General features: G+C 41.7%; 1 protein-coding gene across 3 annotated transcripts in view; it reads right to left on the bottom strand.

Annotated features, from left to right (window-relative positions):
- LOC115017536 (neurobeachin-like) overlaps positions 1-21,181 on the bottom strand; it is a 183,874-nt gene that overhangs the window by 94,015 nt on the left and 68,678 nt on the right. The window contains exons 21-33 of one of the 3 annotated variants that reach the window (XM_029446066.1): positions 20,552-20,744; positions 19,407-20,396; positions 18,240-18,457; positions 17,867-18,020; positions 16,263-16,443; positions 15,102-15,226; positions 14,722-14,829; positions 14,151-14,316; positions 11,081-11,489; positions 4,156-4,313; positions 2,701-2,824; positions 1,930-2,049; positions 990-1,118 (exon numbers count right to left, since the gene is read on the bottom strand). In XM_029446066.1, the coding sequence (XP_029301926.1) occupies positions 990-1,118; positions 1,930-2,049; positions 2,701-2,824; positions 4,156-4,313; positions 11,081-11,489; positions 14,151-14,316; positions 14,722-14,829; positions 15,102-15,226; positions 16,263-16,443; positions 17,867-18,020; positions 18,240-18,457; positions 19,407-20,396; positions 20,552-20,744 (3,075 nt within the window). The remainder of the gene's footprint in view (positions 1-989; positions 1,119-1,929; positions 2,050-2,700; positions 2,825-4,155; positions 4,314-11,080; positions 11,490-14,150; positions 14,317-14,721; positions 14,830-15,101; positions 15,227-16,262; positions 16,444-17,866; positions 18,021-18,239; positions 18,458-19,406; positions 20,397-20,551; positions 20,745-21,181) is intronic. The other 2 variants (XM_029446069.1, XM_029446067.1) reach the window with 2 other exon arrangements.

Raw genomic sequence — 21,181 nt, 5'->3', positions numbered from 1 at the left:
TCCCTGAGGTTAGGCACAAGTAGCACTGTGAGAGACTGCCAACCTGGGAGCCTTCACACAACCACCAGGAAATAAGAGCAGAGTGGAGTGCAGCAGAAGGCTCACACACTTCAGCAAACAATGTGCACAACCAAGCCAGTCAGACCAGCGCTTTAAATGTATGCAAGGCGACTGCTGTAACGCTGTTTAAAATCAAATCATGAGGCTTTTAAGGTAAAGACGTTAATCTTAAAGGCCGCTTTATTGTGACAGAAAGTACCACACATCCATGATTCCAGGTTTAACTTGCAGTGCTATATCATTTTACATCAACAGACCTTTACTGCATTACCTCTTAGACATTATTAAAAATGTAACAAGGTCTCTGTAAGCATTTATACTTCATTTTACTTTCCATGTAATTGGATTTGGGTTGGACAGTGTGGAAAAATTCTTTATGGCACAAAACTGAAAAAGAAAAGTCACTTTACTTCCAATGTAAATACAGTTAAAGCTTTCAGATTTTCCTACAATGGCAAACATCTGACACTAATCTTTCTTCTGAAATTTAGAGAAAACAAAACAATATTTGACCAAAAAAGAACAAAATCCACCGAGCAGCAGGGTGACCTGGAGCTAAAAATATCACTGGCATGTGGCAAAGGCCACCAATTATTTTAACATTCATTTCAACATGACATCTGCTGTGACTGTGAAACACAGATGTTTAAAAATACTACATCTCGGGAATAATCCTCAATATGTGGAGTGAATCACGAAGAAGGCAAAACGCACAGACGTCACAAGATGAATGAAAAGGAAAGCAGATTTAATCAGTCTGTGACAGACTCCCAGCTTGTGTGCAAAATAGTGACTCTCCTGTCAACACCTACTACTGCGTATGCATCCATCAATGAGGCAGCCAGTGTAGTACATGCAATGGCAGGGTGGTGGGGGCAGGACTCTACACGCACAGCTTGGGGAATAAAATGTACTATACAACATCTGTACCTTCTATGAGCAGCTCCTGCCCATGGCTGCCCAGCAGGGTGCGCGACAGAAAGGGCGCAAAATCTACGAAGATTTCTCTCAGCAGGGGTGCCACCTTCTCCAAGGCCCTCTCCAGCTTTGTAGTAATGCTGTGAAAGAAAACACATCAAGATAGAAGTCACAAAAGGAAATTAGAAACCTGAATTAAAGTAGAAATGTAAGGGAGGTAGGGTTTTGCTCTTCCATCAAGGGTAAGGGGGGCAGTGAGGGCCTTGTAGTCGACCCAGTGTACACGGCTAACATCAGTTAGTGTGTAGCCAGACTGACAGAGCCCCTGTGGGTGCAGAGGGTAACCAACACATTTCAAAGGATGCAAACCAAGCTGGGTATATATGAACATAATGGTTGCTGTCAATAAGAGAAGATTTCCGAAAAGCTGTGTTTTCATTTTTGTTTTTCATTCAAAGAGGATTTCTCAGCAGTTGTTCGCATTCTTTGTTGTGCCATGTTACCAGGCTTGCACATGGGAATCACAGTTGTTGAAGACTGCAGAGGGAAGTTCCTTATCTCCTACACTCTCACTACATGCTGTCGTCTGACATTATCGAAGCACCTCAGAGAAACTGTGAGCTGGAGTCATGCAGCCATACAACTCAGACTGTACACAAGCAGAGATACTACTCAAGCTGCAACGTATCTCTGCGCTCCTAGGTGTACACACACACAGATACTAGGCAACATGAGGAGAGAAGAGGCTTGTTTTCCCAGCTAAGATGGGCAGAAAGCAGCAGGATAGAGAAACAGAGAGAAGAGAGGAGAGGGAAGGTTTGGTTTAGGATTTGTAAAAGTGTGTAGTGTAATCTGCCTTCCTGCACCCTGGGAAAACACAGCAGAGGGATGACACACTAGCATTGAAAGCAGGGTGAAGGGGGTCTAGGTGGCTAACATAAATGTCCTTGCCTAAGACACTGGCCTGCATCTCTGGAGGCTGCTTGTAATCCTGTCAGGGAGCTAAAGGGTTTGAGCTCAGGAGGTGTCTGTCCCTGGCGTAGTGGACACTGGTCCACTTCACAAAAGGCACTGAAATAGAAAGAAAAATTAAAAATGAAACCACAGGCAGTCATGTTGTTTTGTGACTTAACGGTCGGGCTCAGGAAGTAATTATAAAATACATATTATGAAATACATATACTCATATTTATTTTTTATTTTCAGTTCAGACTGGAGCAGGCAGTTCAGCTTGGCTGTTTTTTTCCCCATCTAAAATATGAGGCTCTGCAGCGAGATAGTCCTATCATTGACTTCACGGTTACGCTAAGTGATGTCGGTTACTGCTGCCATGGCAACTGAAAGGAGAAAGAGAGAGACTCTGGAGAAAGACCTGGGCTCTCAGCAGTCAGTGGGAGAGCAGGACTAAGGGCGTCTGTCACAAACTATTAGAGCAGAGGAGTCAAGGTCACAACAAGATATACGCACCGAAAAACACAAATGTACACAAAGAAATAGGCCAAACTTTACCACAGTGTTCACGGAAATCTACTGTTTTATTGGTGGTCTTTTGTTTTTTGACCATGCAGAGACAAAAAAAATATTATTTAAAAAAGGTCCCTCACCTTTAAAGACACAATCAAAAAACTGATAAAATAACAGGCAATTTAAAGGGGGGAAAATAAATGAATAAAGTGACTTTACTAACAAGAGTGTGGCTGAACAGAGAAGGCCCTGTTGTACCTCGTGTTTTCTTCTGTGTCTTCAGGCATGGGGGCCACCGTCTGCACGGCCGGCAGATTCTTACTGGTGGCTCCGTTGACAAAACTGGAGGAAGAGGTGGTAGAAGGGGCTGCATCCGTAGCTCCTGCAGGGAAGACCAACAGCAGCATGCAACATCAGTATTAGTAATAAACATGTATTATAATCTTTTATTATAATCATTTTACAGAGAGGTAAGGAATAACTTTCAGGTAACAAAACATTTTCAGTATTTTTAATACTACTACAGTTATTTAGTCAAATCTTAAAAAAAACATTAAATATGTAGACTGCAGTTACATTTCAGTCTCACGTCCAGAGGCTGTAAATGTTTGTAATGGCACACAGACTACAATAATTGAAAGAAAAATGAATGGGAAGTTATAAAATACAGCTGCAATCCTGCCCTGACAGTGGACTTCAGCAGTCAGCAAAAATTCAACCAAGTCAAACAAATGAAAACTTGGTAAGCTTGTCACATCGTGCACCCAATCTGTAACTAAATCCAAGTGCACCTACGTTGCTCAAACTGATGCCAGCAGCAACATATGGAACAATCTTTCTTACTAAGACCACAAAAGATGAAGAATCAACCGACATATCAAAACAACACCGCATCAAATCTTTTACATATTACAAAATGAATGTATCGGGACAGCAGTAATTTAAAGGTAAACTCCAAGCCAGAAGTATAAAATCATTATGACTTGTCCTTGTGAGAGGTTCAAACAGAGTAAGAGAGATCACGGGGTCTGGGTGAGGGCCTGTGGCGTTAGCTGAAAGCACACTTTTACTTGGATACATTTCTCACATTCTTGCAGAGGGGCTCAGAGAGGAGAGGGAGAGTTCTTTTAATGGAGCACATTAAAAAGGTGTTGGAGCTCCCCTAATGGTTCTTGGTGTTAAGTGGGTCCTTTCAGAGGCCTTGACTACAGGAGCCCTGAGGTGGAACTGGCTAAATGCAGCAGAGCCGCAGGAGAAGCAACGTGACAGCAGGGGGAGAGAGATACGGCTTGCAGTCAATCAGACAGGAACACATAGAACACAGAAGCCATGCGTAAAAATCATTTTCACTAATAAAAAGGCATTCAGGTAGATTAAAATGGAGTTGTTCGGGTTGGTTGTATCAGGAGGAAGCCTTGCAGCATATATTTGGCAGTGCACAGAGCTGCAGCAGACACTAATAGGAAGGTAAAGAGGGCCATCTAGTGGTAGCAATGAGCCTCTGCAGAGGCAAACAGGCTCACATGGTCCAGCAAAAGGACAGTGCTTTGTTTCTATTCTTGGACTGGCATCAAAGAAAGAAAGGTCATCAAGATGAACAGTAATGACTCAAATTGCTCTAAAGTAGTATAATTTGGAAATTAACCACATTACCAGGGCTGAATGTAGCATTTTGAATATAAGTATTTTCCAGCAACCTTGTGCGTGACCTACCCGTGGTGTTGATCATGCTTTTTGGGGTCACAGAGGCAGCAGCAAAGATGTTGGGGGTGCTGCCAGCTGTCAGCCCGGCAGAGGTGCTGCTGCTGCTTCCCACTGTGTTAACTGCTAGGCTGCCAGGGGAGGTTTTCTTCACAGGAACCACCACACTCCTACAGGAAACACACGCGCACGCACACAAATATTACTCAGTTGCACATGCATGTACAATTATACTTAGACACACATCTTTAGACTTCACTGCTGCAGCGTAAACAACTCATTCAAAATTGATTGAAAAAGGGCGGCAGATTGGCACAGTGAAGAGGAAAAGCTAAAGCTTGAGAGTGTATGCTCTCAGTTTAAAAGTATCTTCCTTGCCAAAGTACCCTTGAGCAAGACCCTAAATCCCTAACAGGGTGCTGTAACTGCAGGTGATAACTGTAGATATTGAGATCACTTATTCATATACTCTGACTTATAGGCTTGAAATACAAATATAAAAAAAGACTGCTGGGCTAGAACTGTGGGTGAATTATACTTTTTCATTTTGGTCAGGATAGTAGCCCGTGTCCAGGGGTTGAAAATCAAATTATCCAGCCATATATCAGTTTCGCTTTAAGACAAAAGTTGTCATAATAAAACCGACTTTCATTAAAGCCAACATCTGGACCAGAGATTTTTCAGCCATGCAATCGGGACAGAAAATCTAGGATTTCTATGACTTTCTATTCCACTTTATAATCCTGCTTTCTGAAAAAAAGAAGAACAGTAAGGATCTTCATCGTCTCTTACTGCTCTCAGGCCGAGCCAGCATGAGCATGCCCAGACGTTAGTCAGGACATTCGGAAAGGTAAACATCCTGACCTGTAACTCCATCCGTCAGCATAACGCATGCAATGCAAACACATACACACAAGAGGCTGAAGCAAATAAACCAGAGGGCAAGAGGCCAGCCAGCCAGCCAGCTACTACACTTTCCCTTACATCTGCTCTTGCAGGTGGCCCTCTGCTGCCCTCTGCTCAGCCTGGAAGAGCTGAAAACATCCCTGATCCTAATGAGAGGAGCTCCAGGAGCAACTTGGCAGTTGTTACTGACAAGCATTTGCATAGCTACCGTCTGTGTTTGAACCGACAGAGCTACGGCTCATTGAGCAAGAGATTCAAGACCTTTCTATTTGCCATTTGCTCTGCACAGACCTACAGAGCAGCATCTGGTTTTTGACAGAAAGTGCACGTAGAGTGTTAGACATTTATGTGGATTATGGACTACATATTGCAAGTTTTTATATCATGTCCGAAGAAAGATCACTTTTCTTTTTGTTTTTCTTAAAGAAACAGAAACTTTGAAAGTAAAGATGCAAGAGAGGGCAGCAAAAAACTGAAAAGTCAAAATAAACCATGAATAATTATAAACATTATGTCCAGAAGGAAAAAAAGAATATGCATGCATATGTAAATGTATGTCCGCCAGGGCTGCGCTTTATCACCAATCCTGTTCGTGATTTTCATGGATAGCATATCGAGGCGTAGTCGTGGAGGAGAGGGGTTGCAGTTCGGTGACCTGAGGATCTCATCGCTGCTCTTTGCAGATGATGTGGTCCTTATGGCATCATCGGTCTGTGACCTTCAACAGTCACTGGATCGGTTCGCAGCCGAGTGTGAAGCGGTTGGGATGAGGATCAGCACCTCCAAATCTGAGGCCATGGCTCTCAGCAGGAAACCGGTGGATTGCCTACTCCGGGTAGGGAATGAGCCATTACCCCAAGTGAAGGAGTTCAAGTACCTCGGGGTCTTGTTCGCGAGTGAGGGGACAATGGAGCGAGAGATTGGCCGGAGAATCGGAGCAGCGGGGGCGGTACTGCAGTCGCTTTACCGCACCGTTGTGACGAAAAGAGAGCTGAGCCAGAAGGCAAAGCTCTCAATCTACCGGTCGATCTTCGTTCCTACCCTCACCTATGGTCATGAAGGCTGGGTCATGACCGAAAGAACGAGATCACGGGTACAAGCGGCCGAAATGGGTTTTCTCAGACGGGTGGCTGGCGTCTCCCTTAGAGATAGGGTGAGAAGCTCAGCCATCCGTGAGAGACTCGGAGTAGAGCCGCTGCTCCTTTACGTTGAAAGGAGCCAATTGAGGTGGTTCGGGCATCTAGTAAGGATGCCACCTGGGCGCCTCCCTAGGGAGGTGTTCCAGGCACGTCCAGCTGGGAGGAGACCCCGGGGAAGACCCAGGACTCGGTGGAGAGATTATATCTCCTCACTGGCCTGGGAACGCCTCAGGATCCCCCAGTCGGAGCTGGAGGATGTGGCCTGGAGAAGGGAAGATTGGGGTTCCTTACTGGAGCTGCTGCCCCCGCGACCCGATCCCGGATAAGCGGTAGACGATGGATGGATGGATGGATGTAAATGTATACACCTAGTCCCACATAGCCTATATAAACTTACATAATCATATCAATTTACATATATACAAGCATACACCTTGTACACACACATCTGGATCCAAACACTGTATGATGGATTATACAAGAAAATATGTCTAATTTTAAAATAATAATAATAATAAAACTCATCTAGAGAATACGGTCTTGCACCATGCCTATATAACGTTTCCAATCCTAAATGGTGTCTACACCAGGCCGAGTCAATGTTTCTGATGAATATCCCATGATTAAAATGTCTAACTTCATTGACTTATTGATAGAGAATGAGGGAGCTGCCACCTTAATGCAAGCAATTTCTTTGCCGCTGTACAACCCACAAGTCTGAGACATTTCTGATGGAGAGTCATATTACACGAGCAGTCATCGATTAGAGGCATCAATTCTGGATTGCAGGCCAACTGACAGCTTGTCACACTAAACAGAACGGTTGTCATATCCAGCCAAAACTTTCTAAATGGATCACATTACAGCATCATATGAAAACAAGTTCCAAGTGAATTTGACACGTAAATTCCAATTTGATGTAGTTACCTTTTTTATATGATGAACAGTCGATGATTCAAGTTAGGAGATTGGGAGTAGGTCTGGGCATTTGATGACCATTTATTCACCTTTTCACAATGACACATATATATATATATATATATATATATATATATATATATATATATATATATATATATACACATATATATTGTATATATATATATATACAATATATAGATATAATTTATAGTTTACAGCTAAGCACTTTCAGATGTAGGACCACTCCAACAGGTTGAATGCAATTTTAGCTGATAACATAGCTCTTGATGTAGTTCCTCGCAGCAAGCCCAACATATCCAGCAGACATTATCTGAAGCTACCCGACCTTTAACAAAGCCAGCCTGATCAGGGTGAACTAATTTGGGAAGAAATTCCCCCAACAGAGATGCTAAGACGATGGAAAACAACTTAATATCCTAATTTATTAATGATAGCAATGTCTTCTCTTTTATTCGGGTAAGCTACTGTACAAGACATCACATGGTGCTGAAAGAGAAAGAGGCAAAGCTCATGAATTAAACATGTAAAGAAAAGCTTGCGGATGCTAGAGATGAAAGATACACTTGTGACCTCATGTAACAGCAGACACATCACTAACACACCAGACCTCTGTTCACAAGCAATTTGATTGGCCAACGATTAAAGATGATGCAGTGCACTTGGTCCTGCAAAGACTCCCTGACAGGAAGGAGAAAGAAAGCTTGTCCTTATCACGTCTGCAGTTGGCCTTTGGGTTTGTAAGGGTGCCAGATAATGTCTTGTCCAATCTCCTGCAGTTACTCCGGGTGACACAGGCCAGGCCTTTGCTCTATCACGAGCTACGCCTGCTGTCCTTTGAAAATACCAAGAAATCCTTCCCTCAAAAAAACATCACAGGGTTTATGGTTTTATGTTGCAATTATACTGTATATGGAGCAATTAAACATGCTGGACTCCATGTGAGAACAAACCTAACTTGGCCTACATGTATTTCAGGTTAAGGTCAAGTTATCTCGCATCCTTCTCTACTGTACAACCGATTTTTCTAAATTATCAAAGCTGTGATGTTTTATGTAACATTAAATAATACCTCTATGGATACAATATACTAAAAGTAAATTATATTACACTTTATATTACACATTATATTACACATTGCCCAAGGACACTTTGACAAGTTGACTGCAGGGAGTCTGATTGGTGGACGACCACAGCCGCCCCATTTAAGTGGCACACTGGTGCCTGTTGTTGACAACCTCCTAACAACAACAACCTAATAAAAACAAAAATAGTAGTAAAAAAATCATTTTCGGAATTTCAAGAGAGTCAGAAAAGCTTGAAAGCTAAAAAAATATTTTCTCCAGAGATACCGCTGTGCCTTGAAAAACACTGATGACATCATTACTTATTTAGTAGATCTCTGAACTGCTCTTCTCTGATGAAATCTCATCGACAGATATCAAAACATCACTGGCGTGTTTTGATTGTTGGAAGCCGGCGTGAATGTTATCTTGCTTTCCAAATCTATCACTAGCTTGCATCTTCCAGCCGAAGCCTGTCTGTTCTTTGGCATAGCTGGGACGTCACATGTAGATAAAAACATGAACCTCTTTTAATGAATAATTAATTAGCGGAGTACTCATGAATCATGTATAGATTATCTAGTGCATATTTTATTAATAGAATTGTCTTAATTGAGTTGCAGAGAATAAAGCAAGGATTAATCTTGGGATTAATATTAATGAGGTCTGCAGGCTGTGGGAGATGACTGCAGTGTAAAGTAGAACCCAAGAAATGGAATCTATTCCAATAGTGCATGAGTCAGGAATACAGGGATGGATATAGGGAAATTCAATTAAAAAACATTAGAATTTCTCTACATTTCGGGGGGAAATCAAATATGTATGGACAAACATTTTTCTTTATGAAGCAAATTTGGAGACTTTTGGGGAAGGAAAGAGGGAAAGGGGAGGAAGTTAAGGATTACTGAGGTGTTTCTGTACTCTATTCCCATCTGGTTTAACGGACATCTGGATGCTGAGCAATTTAAACGTCGTCTATGAAAGTCTGTAGCAGAGGGACCTCTGCGACAACTGCCCCTGTGCACCCCACTTTAAGCCATTTTTACCCTCCTTTTTCATTTTTGATGTTGTCACTCCCAATCTATTGTCACCCTAACAGACAAATGAAAGGCCTGTCCATGTCTGGCAGCTCATTTTGCAGGCAGGTGGCAAACAATTAGACACAGCAAATAGAGGCTGGAGGGGGAGTGACATGAAAAGCATGAAACAAAGTTGTATATGTGGTCAGGAGGGTTTGTGTGAAAGCTTTTCAAAAATAATACACTTTGCTGTGGCGACTCATTTCAGGCTGCCAGTTTCCATTACTGGTGTGAGTGGTGAGGGTGACAGGGCCGGCCATGGTGTGGCGTGAGGCCGCTTCTGTTTAATCTGTCATCAACACCCTGGAGACCCCCACCTTCTCAGCTGTCCTCTCTCCACATACTCCTCCATCTTCTCCCCTATTCATCAGGCTCACCTCGGCCCAGCTTAGACCAGCAGCATGCATTGAAAAGAAAGGAGGCCCCATTGTTCCTCCTGACTCAGTGTGTCCTCTGCAGTCTCTCTGGGGCCTGGCAGTGATTACACAGACACACACAAAAACTCAACAAAAACAGTGGTGTCCCGAGGACTGGAGGAGTTTTTGTTTGTGCTAAACCAACTCAAATTACTTTCAGAAAATGTATGATTTTCCAAACTTTATCAAGCATAAGAGCCAGGGATCAGGGGCTTGAAGCTTCAAATCCCTGCAGGAGCAGGTTTGTAAACTCTCAAATCCAGACAGATTACTGTGTGGTTTTATCTAATCCAGGAACGTAAATAAACCGCAGCAGTGCCACAATGCTTCAGAGACCTTTTCAAACATAGGAATTCTTTGCCATGGGGGGATGAGTACAATACAAGTGGTCTGAAATGAATAATGTGTTGCAAGCTACTTAGAAACCATTAGTGGTATACTGGATAACTGAAATAAAGCCAGAGGATTAGCATCAGCATGTTACGGTCACTTGAGTGATAGCATGCACACACACATCTTTTATGGCATGAAATGTTTGCTAGCTATCCTGAGACAAATGTAAACCTCAGAGAATGATACAGTTGAACATTTGATATAATTCATTCTTGTTTTGTTTTATAATCATCTAGGTTTGTTTTTGGCTTTAATGAAGTTTGCTTTATCGATTAAGAACAATAAAAAACTCAAGTTCTGTCAAAAGGACAAGACTGGTTTTTAGGTTGGGTTTTTAGTCGATATCAAGTCTCAAGTTAAATATAATATTACTTAGAATTGTCTTTTAATCAATCTTCCAGGTCTAAAGTAAAGCCAATGCGGAAGTGCCCTACACTTGCATTCTCTCTATTATCTAGCTGAAGACGACTCCTCTGGTTGCAAAAAGAAGTGTAAAGTTGTATAGAATTATATGAGAAAACGACCGTACTTCTCACTTGATTTGTTACGTCAGTAAACATTTTTATCATGAGTTTATGGTCTCAATCGCTAGTCATGGTCATTTTGTAAATGATAGTCCCATTTAGAGTAAAATAGACGATAAAGCAGGACATGCTTTAGGGTGGGACTACCCTGTGGTGCTCCCAGTGTTTTCGTCTTAGAGCTTTAACCCTTTCACAGTACGTTTTCAGTTCATGAAAGTTAATTGTAACATTTTTGTTGTATGGTTTTAATGTCATCCTGTGATTTTAATTAATGCAGAATACATGTTAACTGTGATGTAAAGAAATAACTAGAATCCAATGGGTGCAAAAAACAACAGCAAGGTTTGCAAAATGATTGATGTAAAGTGTACATGATTTGTAGTAAATGGACTAAAACATGAAAGACCTCTGGTACACTTCTTTATAAAAAAAAAAAATTTCTGCACAACAGAATACCACACGATGACACTTCCTCACCTGTCAAAGGAGTGAAACTGCATGGGCAGCATGGCCTGGGCCTGGGTGTTGGCAGCAGGGTCTGGGTAGGACAGGGGCTCCAGCCCAGCCTCCATACCCTCCACTGGAGATGCCACCAGACTCTTCAGAATCTCCTTGACATTGATGCCCTTTCTGGACTGGCTAATGGAAGAGGGCGGTTTCAGCACCTCCACTCTGGGTGATTCAGACAGACTCTGCTGGGACTTCTTCACCTCTGAGGACAAGGTAGATATGAGCACTCCCGCGCTGTGGTCCAGATCCGACCCATTAAGGATGCTGGCTACCTGTTCCTCTCCGATACCAGAGTCTGTGTGGGGAAGGGAGCTTTGCAAGTGGAGGTCTGATGGTGCAGGATGGTCCTTACGGCTGTCAAATGCCAGGGGTGTTTCTGTGGAACACACACACACACACACACACACACACACACACACACACACACACACACACACACACAGACACACACACACACAGAGTAACTACAGAAATCCTCATAAAAAATGTAAGTACAATACAAATATCTACATGATCAAATAAATACTGTTTATTGTTTGTTGTATGGATTTTAAGGTCCTCCTCCTTGTATACAAAGCCTCTAAACGGAACCGCACAAAGTTACACTGCCAACTCTCTAATCAACTATGTGCCCCCAAGAACATTACGATCATCCACTACTGGTTTATTAAATGTTCCCAGAAACATCCAAAAGAAAATCGGGGATGCAGCCTTTATCAATTATGCACCAAAGCTATGGAACACTTTACCTGTAGACATTAGGGAGGCAAGCTCGCTCAATATCTTCAAAAGTAAGCTAAAAACATATCTCCTCATTTACTTTAGCCTTTTAATAGTGATATTTTATATCTCTTTACTTTAGACTTTTAATGGTGATATTTTATATCTCTTTACTTTAGCCTTTTAATGGTGATATTTTATATCTCTTTACTTTAGTCTTTTAATAGTGATATTTTATATCTCTTTACTTTAGCCTTTTAATGGTGATATTTTATATCTCTTTACTTTAGCCTTTTAATGGTGATATTTTATATCTCTTTACTTTAGCCTTTAAATAGTGATATTTTATATATCTTTAATGCTGCTACTTTATGCCACTTTAAACTAATTTAAAGCTGCTATTTTATCTCTTTACTATATATACTCATATCTTACTACTTTTAATGCTATTTCACATTTACATCAACACTGTGATTATTGTACTGTAAATGTTCTGTATAATTTTATACAAATCTTTTATGTTTTTGCTGTGAAGCACTTTGGGCTGCAATTATTGTATGAAAGGTGCTATATAAATAAAGCTTATTATTATTATTATTATTGATCAAATGTTAGTTACAATTTCCTGTGAATAAATGATTGATTGATCATTTAGTAAAACATATAAAATAAACAAAAACAAACAATAAAAGTGATGTCTTAACATTCTTGTTTTATCAACAGTGCTAAAACCCAAAGATATCAAATTTACAAGAATATGAAACAGATCCTTAAATGTAGGAAGTTGGAACCATCTCAGGTTTGGTGCTTTCACTGGATCAGTGATTAAAATAGTAAATAATTAAATTGTCTGTTGATCCCTACACTATATTGATCAACATATCACAAATAGTAGTTATTATATTAATAGTTAGTCTAACTATATGCCAAGAGAAGTAAGAAACAGGAATTTAAAACTAATTAACTGATAGCAATAAATAAAACTGCAAAACATTCCAGAGCTAGCTTTACATTCCTAGCCAAAGAGGTAATTTATCATGCGTAGAAAGAGCCATGTGCCAACGCAGCTTCTTAGATCTCTCTCCAGAAGCTCTGATCCTCTGGTGAGATTATCTCTCTGTTATTCTTCTTCTATGCTAATAAAACATGAATCCTTTTCTTTAGCTTCCTCCTGCCTAAAGCCTTGGAAGGCTTATTTTTTAAACTTCTTTGAAACAGTGACGGAGGAGACAGATAGCTGCTGTATTATTCTGTATACTCCACCTTTCTATATACAGTACATACGATTCTGACTGAATCTGCAGCATTCTGAGCATACATTGAAACTGCATTGACTATATAGCGAACAACTGTTTGCTTTTTTGCCCCCAGAAACCTAATAATAATTATCACCCATTGGTTACCTACAGTAGATGCAAGGTCGCCTATTAATATTCATCACATGCCCTGTAACGAGGTCAACAGGGCCTGATTTAGCTAGCAAGTAATCTGGCTTCCTGGTCCATCAGACAATCGTCTGCCACATGCCGCCTGGAAAATTCCCCCATTTTCTGGTGAAATTTATGAAGGCGGCAGTGTGCCTCTCTCCTCCCAGCAACCTCTATGATCCCATTCTCCTCTGGTGAATTGCTTGCCTAATGGGCACTGACAGATGGGGCTGAAAATAGCAAGCCAGGCTCCACTGCCCCAAAAACCCACAGTTGGCCAGCATGCTGCTGCTTTCCCATCTCTCAACTTCTCACTGCTCATCTTCTCTTTCCTTGTTCTCTGTGTGTTCCGGGCTCTTCAAATTATACCTTCATATTTCCTTTGGCCTCTCTCCTCTTCCTCTTGTTTCTTTAATTCACTTCACCTTTTGTCTGAATGGAAGTTGATAAAGTATGCTCACTCGTGTATCTCATTATAGCAAGTTGGCACAGCAGCAGACATTGCGTAAAACCTTTTTGGGCAGCCACTGATTTCCTTTCATGTGGCTTAATGTATGATTTATGACTTTAGGCATATACTACCTTTCATTTCAGAGAGAACGATGATGCCTATTCAAGTTTATAACTACCGTCTCCAGCCCCAGTCTCCACATTTAATTCTGTGCAGTGCAATTAGCGGAGCTCATGAATAAATCATAGGTGAGCCAGAGGAGTGCAGGCAGGGTATCCCTGCTATTTTACTCAATGAGCTTTCAGCTCAAGCTGGCAGCAGTGCATTAGAAAGGACCAAGGACACATACCAGTCATTTATATCAGACACAGTCACCACAAGCTAAGATCAGTGAGCAGGAAGAATGGATGTAAGAAAGGAAGGTCACCGCTGTCAACACCTGTGCTGGTTGGGGAGATGATCTCCTGACGCATGCTGCGGCCTGATTGGCTTATCCTGGCCGTCTCACGCTGGGGCTCCAGGATGTCGCGGTACTTGGAGACCATGAGGACAGAGATGAAGTACACCACAGCTAAAGCCAGGAACTGAGCTTGCTTACTGTCATCCTGTGGAGAGGAATCACAATACAGTTATGTCACTCTCTATTCAGAAGATCTCATTTCACACAACCCACTGCTGCGGCCTGATATGGTTCTCTTACAATGTACCTTGCATAAAGAATGAAAACAAATTCAAAGTACCGCCATCAATCTCGAACATATTTTTCAATACTTGCTTTGAAATATGCTGTTTTAAAATTCTTCCATTCAAAATGTTTGTGGGCTTGTGTTTAACATACAATAACTCAGTTGACAAAAGGCACCTTTGGTGTTTCACCTGTTGATTCGCCTGTTTGACTCACACATTTATAAATCCCATTTTCATCCTCTCTACCTGCAGCCGAGTCTTTGTGACAAACACAAGGGTGTCATGTATATACAGGTCCTGCACACAGACAGACCAGCACTCACCACATCGCGAAACACCACAGCGCGCAGTCGATTGATGTCCACATCCTGCAAAAGGCGATCAGGGGACTTGATGGGAGACAGGTTACTAGGGACAGTCTCTATGGCTGTCTAAAGCAGAAAGAAATCACAATATGACATGCTACTCTGTTCAGCTAAAGTAAACTGTTGTTTTGCCATTACTTTTCTACATTAGATAAGAGAGAGAAAAGAGATGGAACTGGTCAAGTATGGAACATACAAAAATCAGCCAAACATTTGTACGTTAGTTAAACCCAGATTTAGTACCATAGGGCGCATAAATGACGATAAGCAAAGTGTTCTTACAGTAAAATGCATGGTATGAATTAATTTTCTAGGTGCAAAGAAACCACACATCCTACCTTGTTGCAAGTCACAGCATTTTGCAGGATTTCCTGAGTCTTATTGTTGGGAACGGAAGACTTACTTTCCCTGTCTCTGTGTCTCTGCCTGCACTCAAGACAATTCCTAACAGCCACACAACACACTGCACACACACACACACACATACACACACACACACACACACACACACACACACACACACACACACACACACACACACACACACACACACACACACACACACACACAATATACAAATAAGCTCAGAGTTAAATGGAAATTAAATGTTGATAACATGCATGACCTCTTTAGAGTTAATCAGTTATCTTTGATGAATATTTGTTTCATGCTGCCACAACAAAGACTGGGAGTAAAATCAGCAGCCAGACTGATTTCACACTGAAGCCAGTGACGAGAAATTGCATGTTTGCAACGAGGACACTGTGAAGTCTGACGGCTATTTCCCATCCCCCAGAGCAAAACTTGGAGTCAACAATCCAGAAAACACTCACACACAGACCCACAGGCGCAAACAGTTATAGACACAGAAACACTCTCACGCACCAAGACAGAAAGAGAAACAAATACACACATGTTCTATGATTGCTTCATGTATCAATTAATTCCTACAAAGCATTGTGTTCTACAGATACAGTTGGATTCAGTAAAATTCACAATTAAAAAAATTCTGAATTCAGCAGTTATCTACTTTGCATCTAAATGTAATTCATGAAATCTTTTTAAAACACATTCAAACACACACAAGGGCAGAGAGGAGCTTGTGAGTCGTATGATACCAACCAATGAGAGACACGAAACAAAGAGTGGCGACTGCACTGCAAATTATTCTCTCCGCTTGTTATGAAATTCAAATGGACAATCCTGTCAGTCATTTTTTGCAGCAGGAAAATGCCTCAAAACCCTGCACAATTTCCAGTTTAGTATACAATTAGCAGAGGACTCTTAAATTAATTAGGTTTTCTGATCAAACAGATGATTTTTCGAGGATTAGAGGAATTATTAGTGTGTGAAGAGAATACTGTCATGGCATTTCTAGCTCATCAATTTTCCAGTGTGACAGGCAAAATATGCACCTCACCTTACAAAACGGCACATAAGAGATACTGTAATTGTTGGCATCCACATCGACAGCAGCAAAGACACAATCGTGATCTTACCAAGTCTGAGGCACTGACGCATCAGGCCACCGGAGGACATGTTCTTCTCCGCCTCAATCTCACTGAAGTTCAGGGAGCTCGAGAACACCAACACGTCTACCATCACCATGAGACGGGACAGGAAAGTGATGGCAGTCTCTGTGGACATGCCCTGCGTTGCCTCGATGTTCTCCAACTCCGTCTTGCACAAGCGATAAGGAAGACACCAGTCAAATAAAAGAAAAGTGCTCAATATCATCGCTGCCACACTCTCACCTCTAGATGTGATACACACTTATTATTTTACTACTTAATTGAACTTAATTACACAGAAATTTAATAGATGGTGGAAAGAGAAGCATGTCACAGATGTAAGCACAGTGATGTGTGCTGCTGCATTGAGGACAGAGACAGTTGGTGACCGGTCAGGAAGAGGGCAGCAGCAGCGTGGGCCATTATTCTTGCATGACAGTGAGTCATGTCTCATCTCTGAGGAAGCAGAGATAATATTCAATATGGTAAAAAGAGAGCGGTTGATCTTTCACTCTACAAACCATCACTCAAATGACTATATCCAAAATTAAAGCACTTAAATCACATTTTAAGTTTTAAGTTAAAATATGCAAACTTGTACATCGTATACAGAGTCATCCGTGATTTAGCTCCACCCTCACTTGTAGGGAGCACACTGTACATTACATTGGGAATAATAAAACTGACTGGCAACCAATGTAGGGAAGATGTAATACATACACTTGGCAGTGCAAAACTCTTTTTTCTGGTTATCTACACGTCCTGTTTGTTTGCAATGTCGTTCTATAATTATATACACACAGTATATGTCCCTAGTGCTTCTACTGCTTTTAACAACTGTGTGCTTTTCCAATCTTTAAACTGCTTTGGTGTATTTTAGGAAGCCTTTTGTAACACCCTGGCCAAGGACTACAGAAGAAAAATAGCCTTTAAGATAAATCTGGCTCTTTTTGTTAATGCAAAGGGTATTTATTAATTTGCACTTCTCTCAAATAAACTAAATAGATCGGAGTTCAGCTATTCAAATCCACCCAAGGTGATATTTTGTTTAGTGCTTTCTTAGGGGTCGAGCCAACGCAGAGACTTTTTTGTAAGCTCTCCTTTCCTTTGTGTTAAAACATGGAGATGTTTTCTAAGGAAAATATTGGAGACGGGTGTCATCTGCACCAGTCCAGAGGGATACTACATTTTTAGATCTATTTAATGAGTATTAAACACAAAAAGGTTGTGAATTTGGTCATTTAGAGAGTTAAATATATAATAGCATAAATTGTAACCATGGCACTCAAGACACGCACAGACAAAATAAAAGAAACATGATGATTAAAATCCATTTCAATCATCAGTTCAAGACTGCAGATTAAATTTGATAATTACAGTAGATAAATACAAGTAAACATGAATGACACACAGGGAAGTTCATTATGAACTGTTTCCAAAGTAATGTAACTAAAGGTGTCCCAATCACTAAACACAAATAAGTATTATTTCCCACAGGTACACACAGTCCAGTAGAGAAAAAGTGAAGGTTATATTTAACTACCACTAGATGGCAGTATCTCCCCACAGTGAAGTCAATGAGGTGCACTTACAGTAGGAGAGGTGGCCGCTGAGAGAAGGGGCAAGATCCCTCCACAAGCGATAATGATGTTGTCTACCATTTGTGAGATGAGGTGGATGGTGTTGTGGACAAAAATAATGTTCTCATTGCTATTAACAAAGTCCATGACAGATTTAGTGGAGTGGCTGCAGGAGAAGGAGGGAGACAAAAATGGGATTATTATGGGTAAGCATTTTTTTTTCACCTATATAAATCAAATGACAATTTAACTGTGCAGTAAAAACATTTACAGGCAGACAGCAATTACATTACATCTTGGTTCTGATATGGAAGGGTAATCATTGTATCACTACAAGCATCATGCTCACCCTCCCTCTCAAGCGCACATAAAGCGATTCACACACCTCCTCCAGACATGGACGTCACTCTCCAGTGCAAACAGCAGGTCAGTGAGCAGTCGCTGGTGCATGGCTGACCATTTGAACTCTGGGATGCGGAACATGGTGGTGCGGGGGCCGGGGCTGAACTGTCGTCGCTGTTCCTCTGTCATGGGCGTCCCCCTGAAGCCAAAGTCCACACATATGTCCCTCTCCATTGGAGTGGCTAGGCGGCCATGTAGACTCTGATGGGAGACCAATTAAGCAATTAAAAATTCATAATTTGGCATCGCATATACAATCACCGTTCATCATGAGATACTGTTTACGGAATAGTTGCTAATCCTTTTCTTCTGTCAAGATGGATGGAGCACCCTTAATGTGATATAATGCTACTGTCATACTATTCACTATGGATGATGAATTGCCAGATTAAAGTAAATCCTCTGATAACCTCTTCCTGCCTGCAGGTAAAGAAATAAAATACAACAAGCTTAATGTAACCTCTAAATATGTGTTGAATGAGTCAGCAAGGTGCTGCAAAAAAAAGCCTTTTTTAAAAGCAGCAGCGATGAATTGAACATTAGCAATTATGCAACATCTGAGAAATAATCTGTTAAAAATAAACCCTGCCTCCCACTGGCCCTCCATCAGTGACCTAGTCAAGGCAAAGAGCCTGACCTCTGAGAAAGAGCACAGCTCATGTGAGAGGAGGGCAGCAAGAAACAAATCCTGGGAGATTGTTGCAGAATAATGCTTTGTCTATTTTCTGCCCTCCTGTTGGTTCAGCCAACTATTCTGCAGCCCACTTTCCTGAGTCTCAGAGGGATGTTGCCTGATGTGCATCAGGCCATCCTGTCCCCATTACAACCAGAGTTGAGGAAGGGAATGATCCCTATGGGTCTATTAATATAGAACTGTTCACAAAAGGCCAACACATCCTGACAATGGCAAACAGTCTCCCTCCTCGCTTTCAACTCTTTGACCCCGGTGCTGCTCTTTTTCAGTATTCATGATCGTCTGCTGTTATATTTCCCTCTGGCAAAGCTTTCCGGTTATTTAGTAAGTGAACCTCTACTATTTCTTTCATGTGACGTCACTGAATATGGGAAGTGTGTCTTTTCTTATGTAGGATATTACTGTACAACTCAATTTAAATGAATGAACTACGTGATCATTTAGCCTCGGACCAACCTGTGTGGTGGCTGTGTGAATCTTCTTCATCTCCTTGTCTTTGCCATCGTCTGATCTCTCTGTGTCAGAATTGTTGCCTGCACTGCTGATCTTAACAGTTGTGGGGTCCCCTTCAGATGTCGCTGCAGCTGTGCTCTCAGTGACCTCTGGGCTTTTGGAGGAGGCCTCAGCCTCGGAACCAGCAGAGCCGATGCCCTCCAAGTCTGCCTGTAGTTCAAACTCATCATTCTCCAGGATACTGGGTAAGGAGCCAAGCTCAGAGCTGCCTGTCATGTGAGCAAGAAGGCCCAGTTCATCACTGGCGCTGGTGTGTACTCGGAGCTGTGGGCTGGGCAGGACCAGAGGCTCAGCTGTACTGAGATCAGGCAGAAGCTTGTCTTCCATGCTGCCTGCCACCTTGCCAAACAGAAAGTTGTTGCTGAGAAGGATGCTGTCCTTGTCATCATCTAGAGTAATGAGAGGAGGTGCATTCTGGTCATCCACGCTGCCCTTTGGCAAAAACAAACTGTTCACGTTACCGTTGAGCTTTTCCACGGCAGCACAATAAACATTATCCAACAGAGAATCCACCTCCACCAGTGCTCCATTCTCAGATACTCCCAGAGTTTCAGAGGACAAGTCCATATCATCTATCTTAACCTCTGTAGCCTCCACCTTTTCAGCCTTGATGTCCACCAGAAGGTCATGAACTTCGACCCTGACCCCATCTACCGTACCCTCCATCCCTCTGAGGCCCTCTACAGGCCCCTTCCCTTCAGCCAGCAGGTTGTGAGAGTCCACACTCTCATAGTTCTTCTCACTCTCAGGTGTCTGGGAGTTATCGCCCATTTCTCTGATCTCAATCGAACCATTGATGCCAGAGGCCTGCGCAGAGAGACCAGAGATGGTGCTGACCAAACCCTTCTTTCCCTTCTTAATATTCTCCTCCTCCTGATGCTGGTACTCTTCATACATCTTAGCCAAGTACTCCTTATGGGCCTCATATGTCACCTATGAAAAAGGGAAACAGTATAGACAATGTTAGCCACATATTTGTGATGCAAATAATTGTGAAATCCTTTGAGAAGAAGCTTAAGAGAGAAAATAGATCATCAACAGCAGAGGTAAGAGTTTCCTCATTGTTTGCATTACAGTACAGTACTCACCTTAGAGTGGGCTATAGAGAGCGTATCTACCCACACGCGCCATCCTCCCCACTCATACTTGATGGCATGGTAGAGCAGAATACGAAAGATGTTGTACACCATCTCCGTGATCTTCTGCTCGTCAGAGTTTTTAGGGTTTATGTAGCAGAGAGAAAACATCCAGTCCTGCCATACGGAGCACTGAAGCAGACACCTGCAATACACACATCCTCACGCGATCAACAAACAAACTGTTATTATCTGGCTTACATAAGTAAGATTTTGAGTAATTGAAGTAAACTCTGATCCTCTTATCTTCAGCACGTTTAACATTTATAATTGATGCTGGTGGAAAAAGGAATCATTTTCAAGGATATTCTACCACGCTCAAACTTAAACAGCAATTAGGCCAATTATGCTCAACATCTTTCTTTGTGCATACTGGTGCTACTTGGCATTTTGTTATTTACATTATTTTATGTAAATAAACTCCTGTAAACTGTCTAATTGCAAAAAATAATGCATTTGCGACGTTTCGGAGCTATACCTTCATCAGGCAAATGGTTTGTGAAAATAAGAAGCCATCTTAAATAGGGAGTGGCTTTAAGTCTACATGCAAGCCCCCATTACATTCCACAGGTGCGATAGGAA

This window comes from Cottoperca gobio, chromosome 13 (genome assembly GCF_900634415.1).
Source record: "Cottoperca gobio chromosome 13, fCotGob3.1, whole genome shotgun sequence".
NCBI classification, from domain to species: Eukaryota; Metazoa; Chordata; class Actinopteri; order Perciformes; family Bovichtidae; genus Cottoperca; species Cottoperca gobio.
Note: the sequence above shows the minus strand (reverse complement) of the source record. Positions and strands in the feature narration are given on the sequence as shown.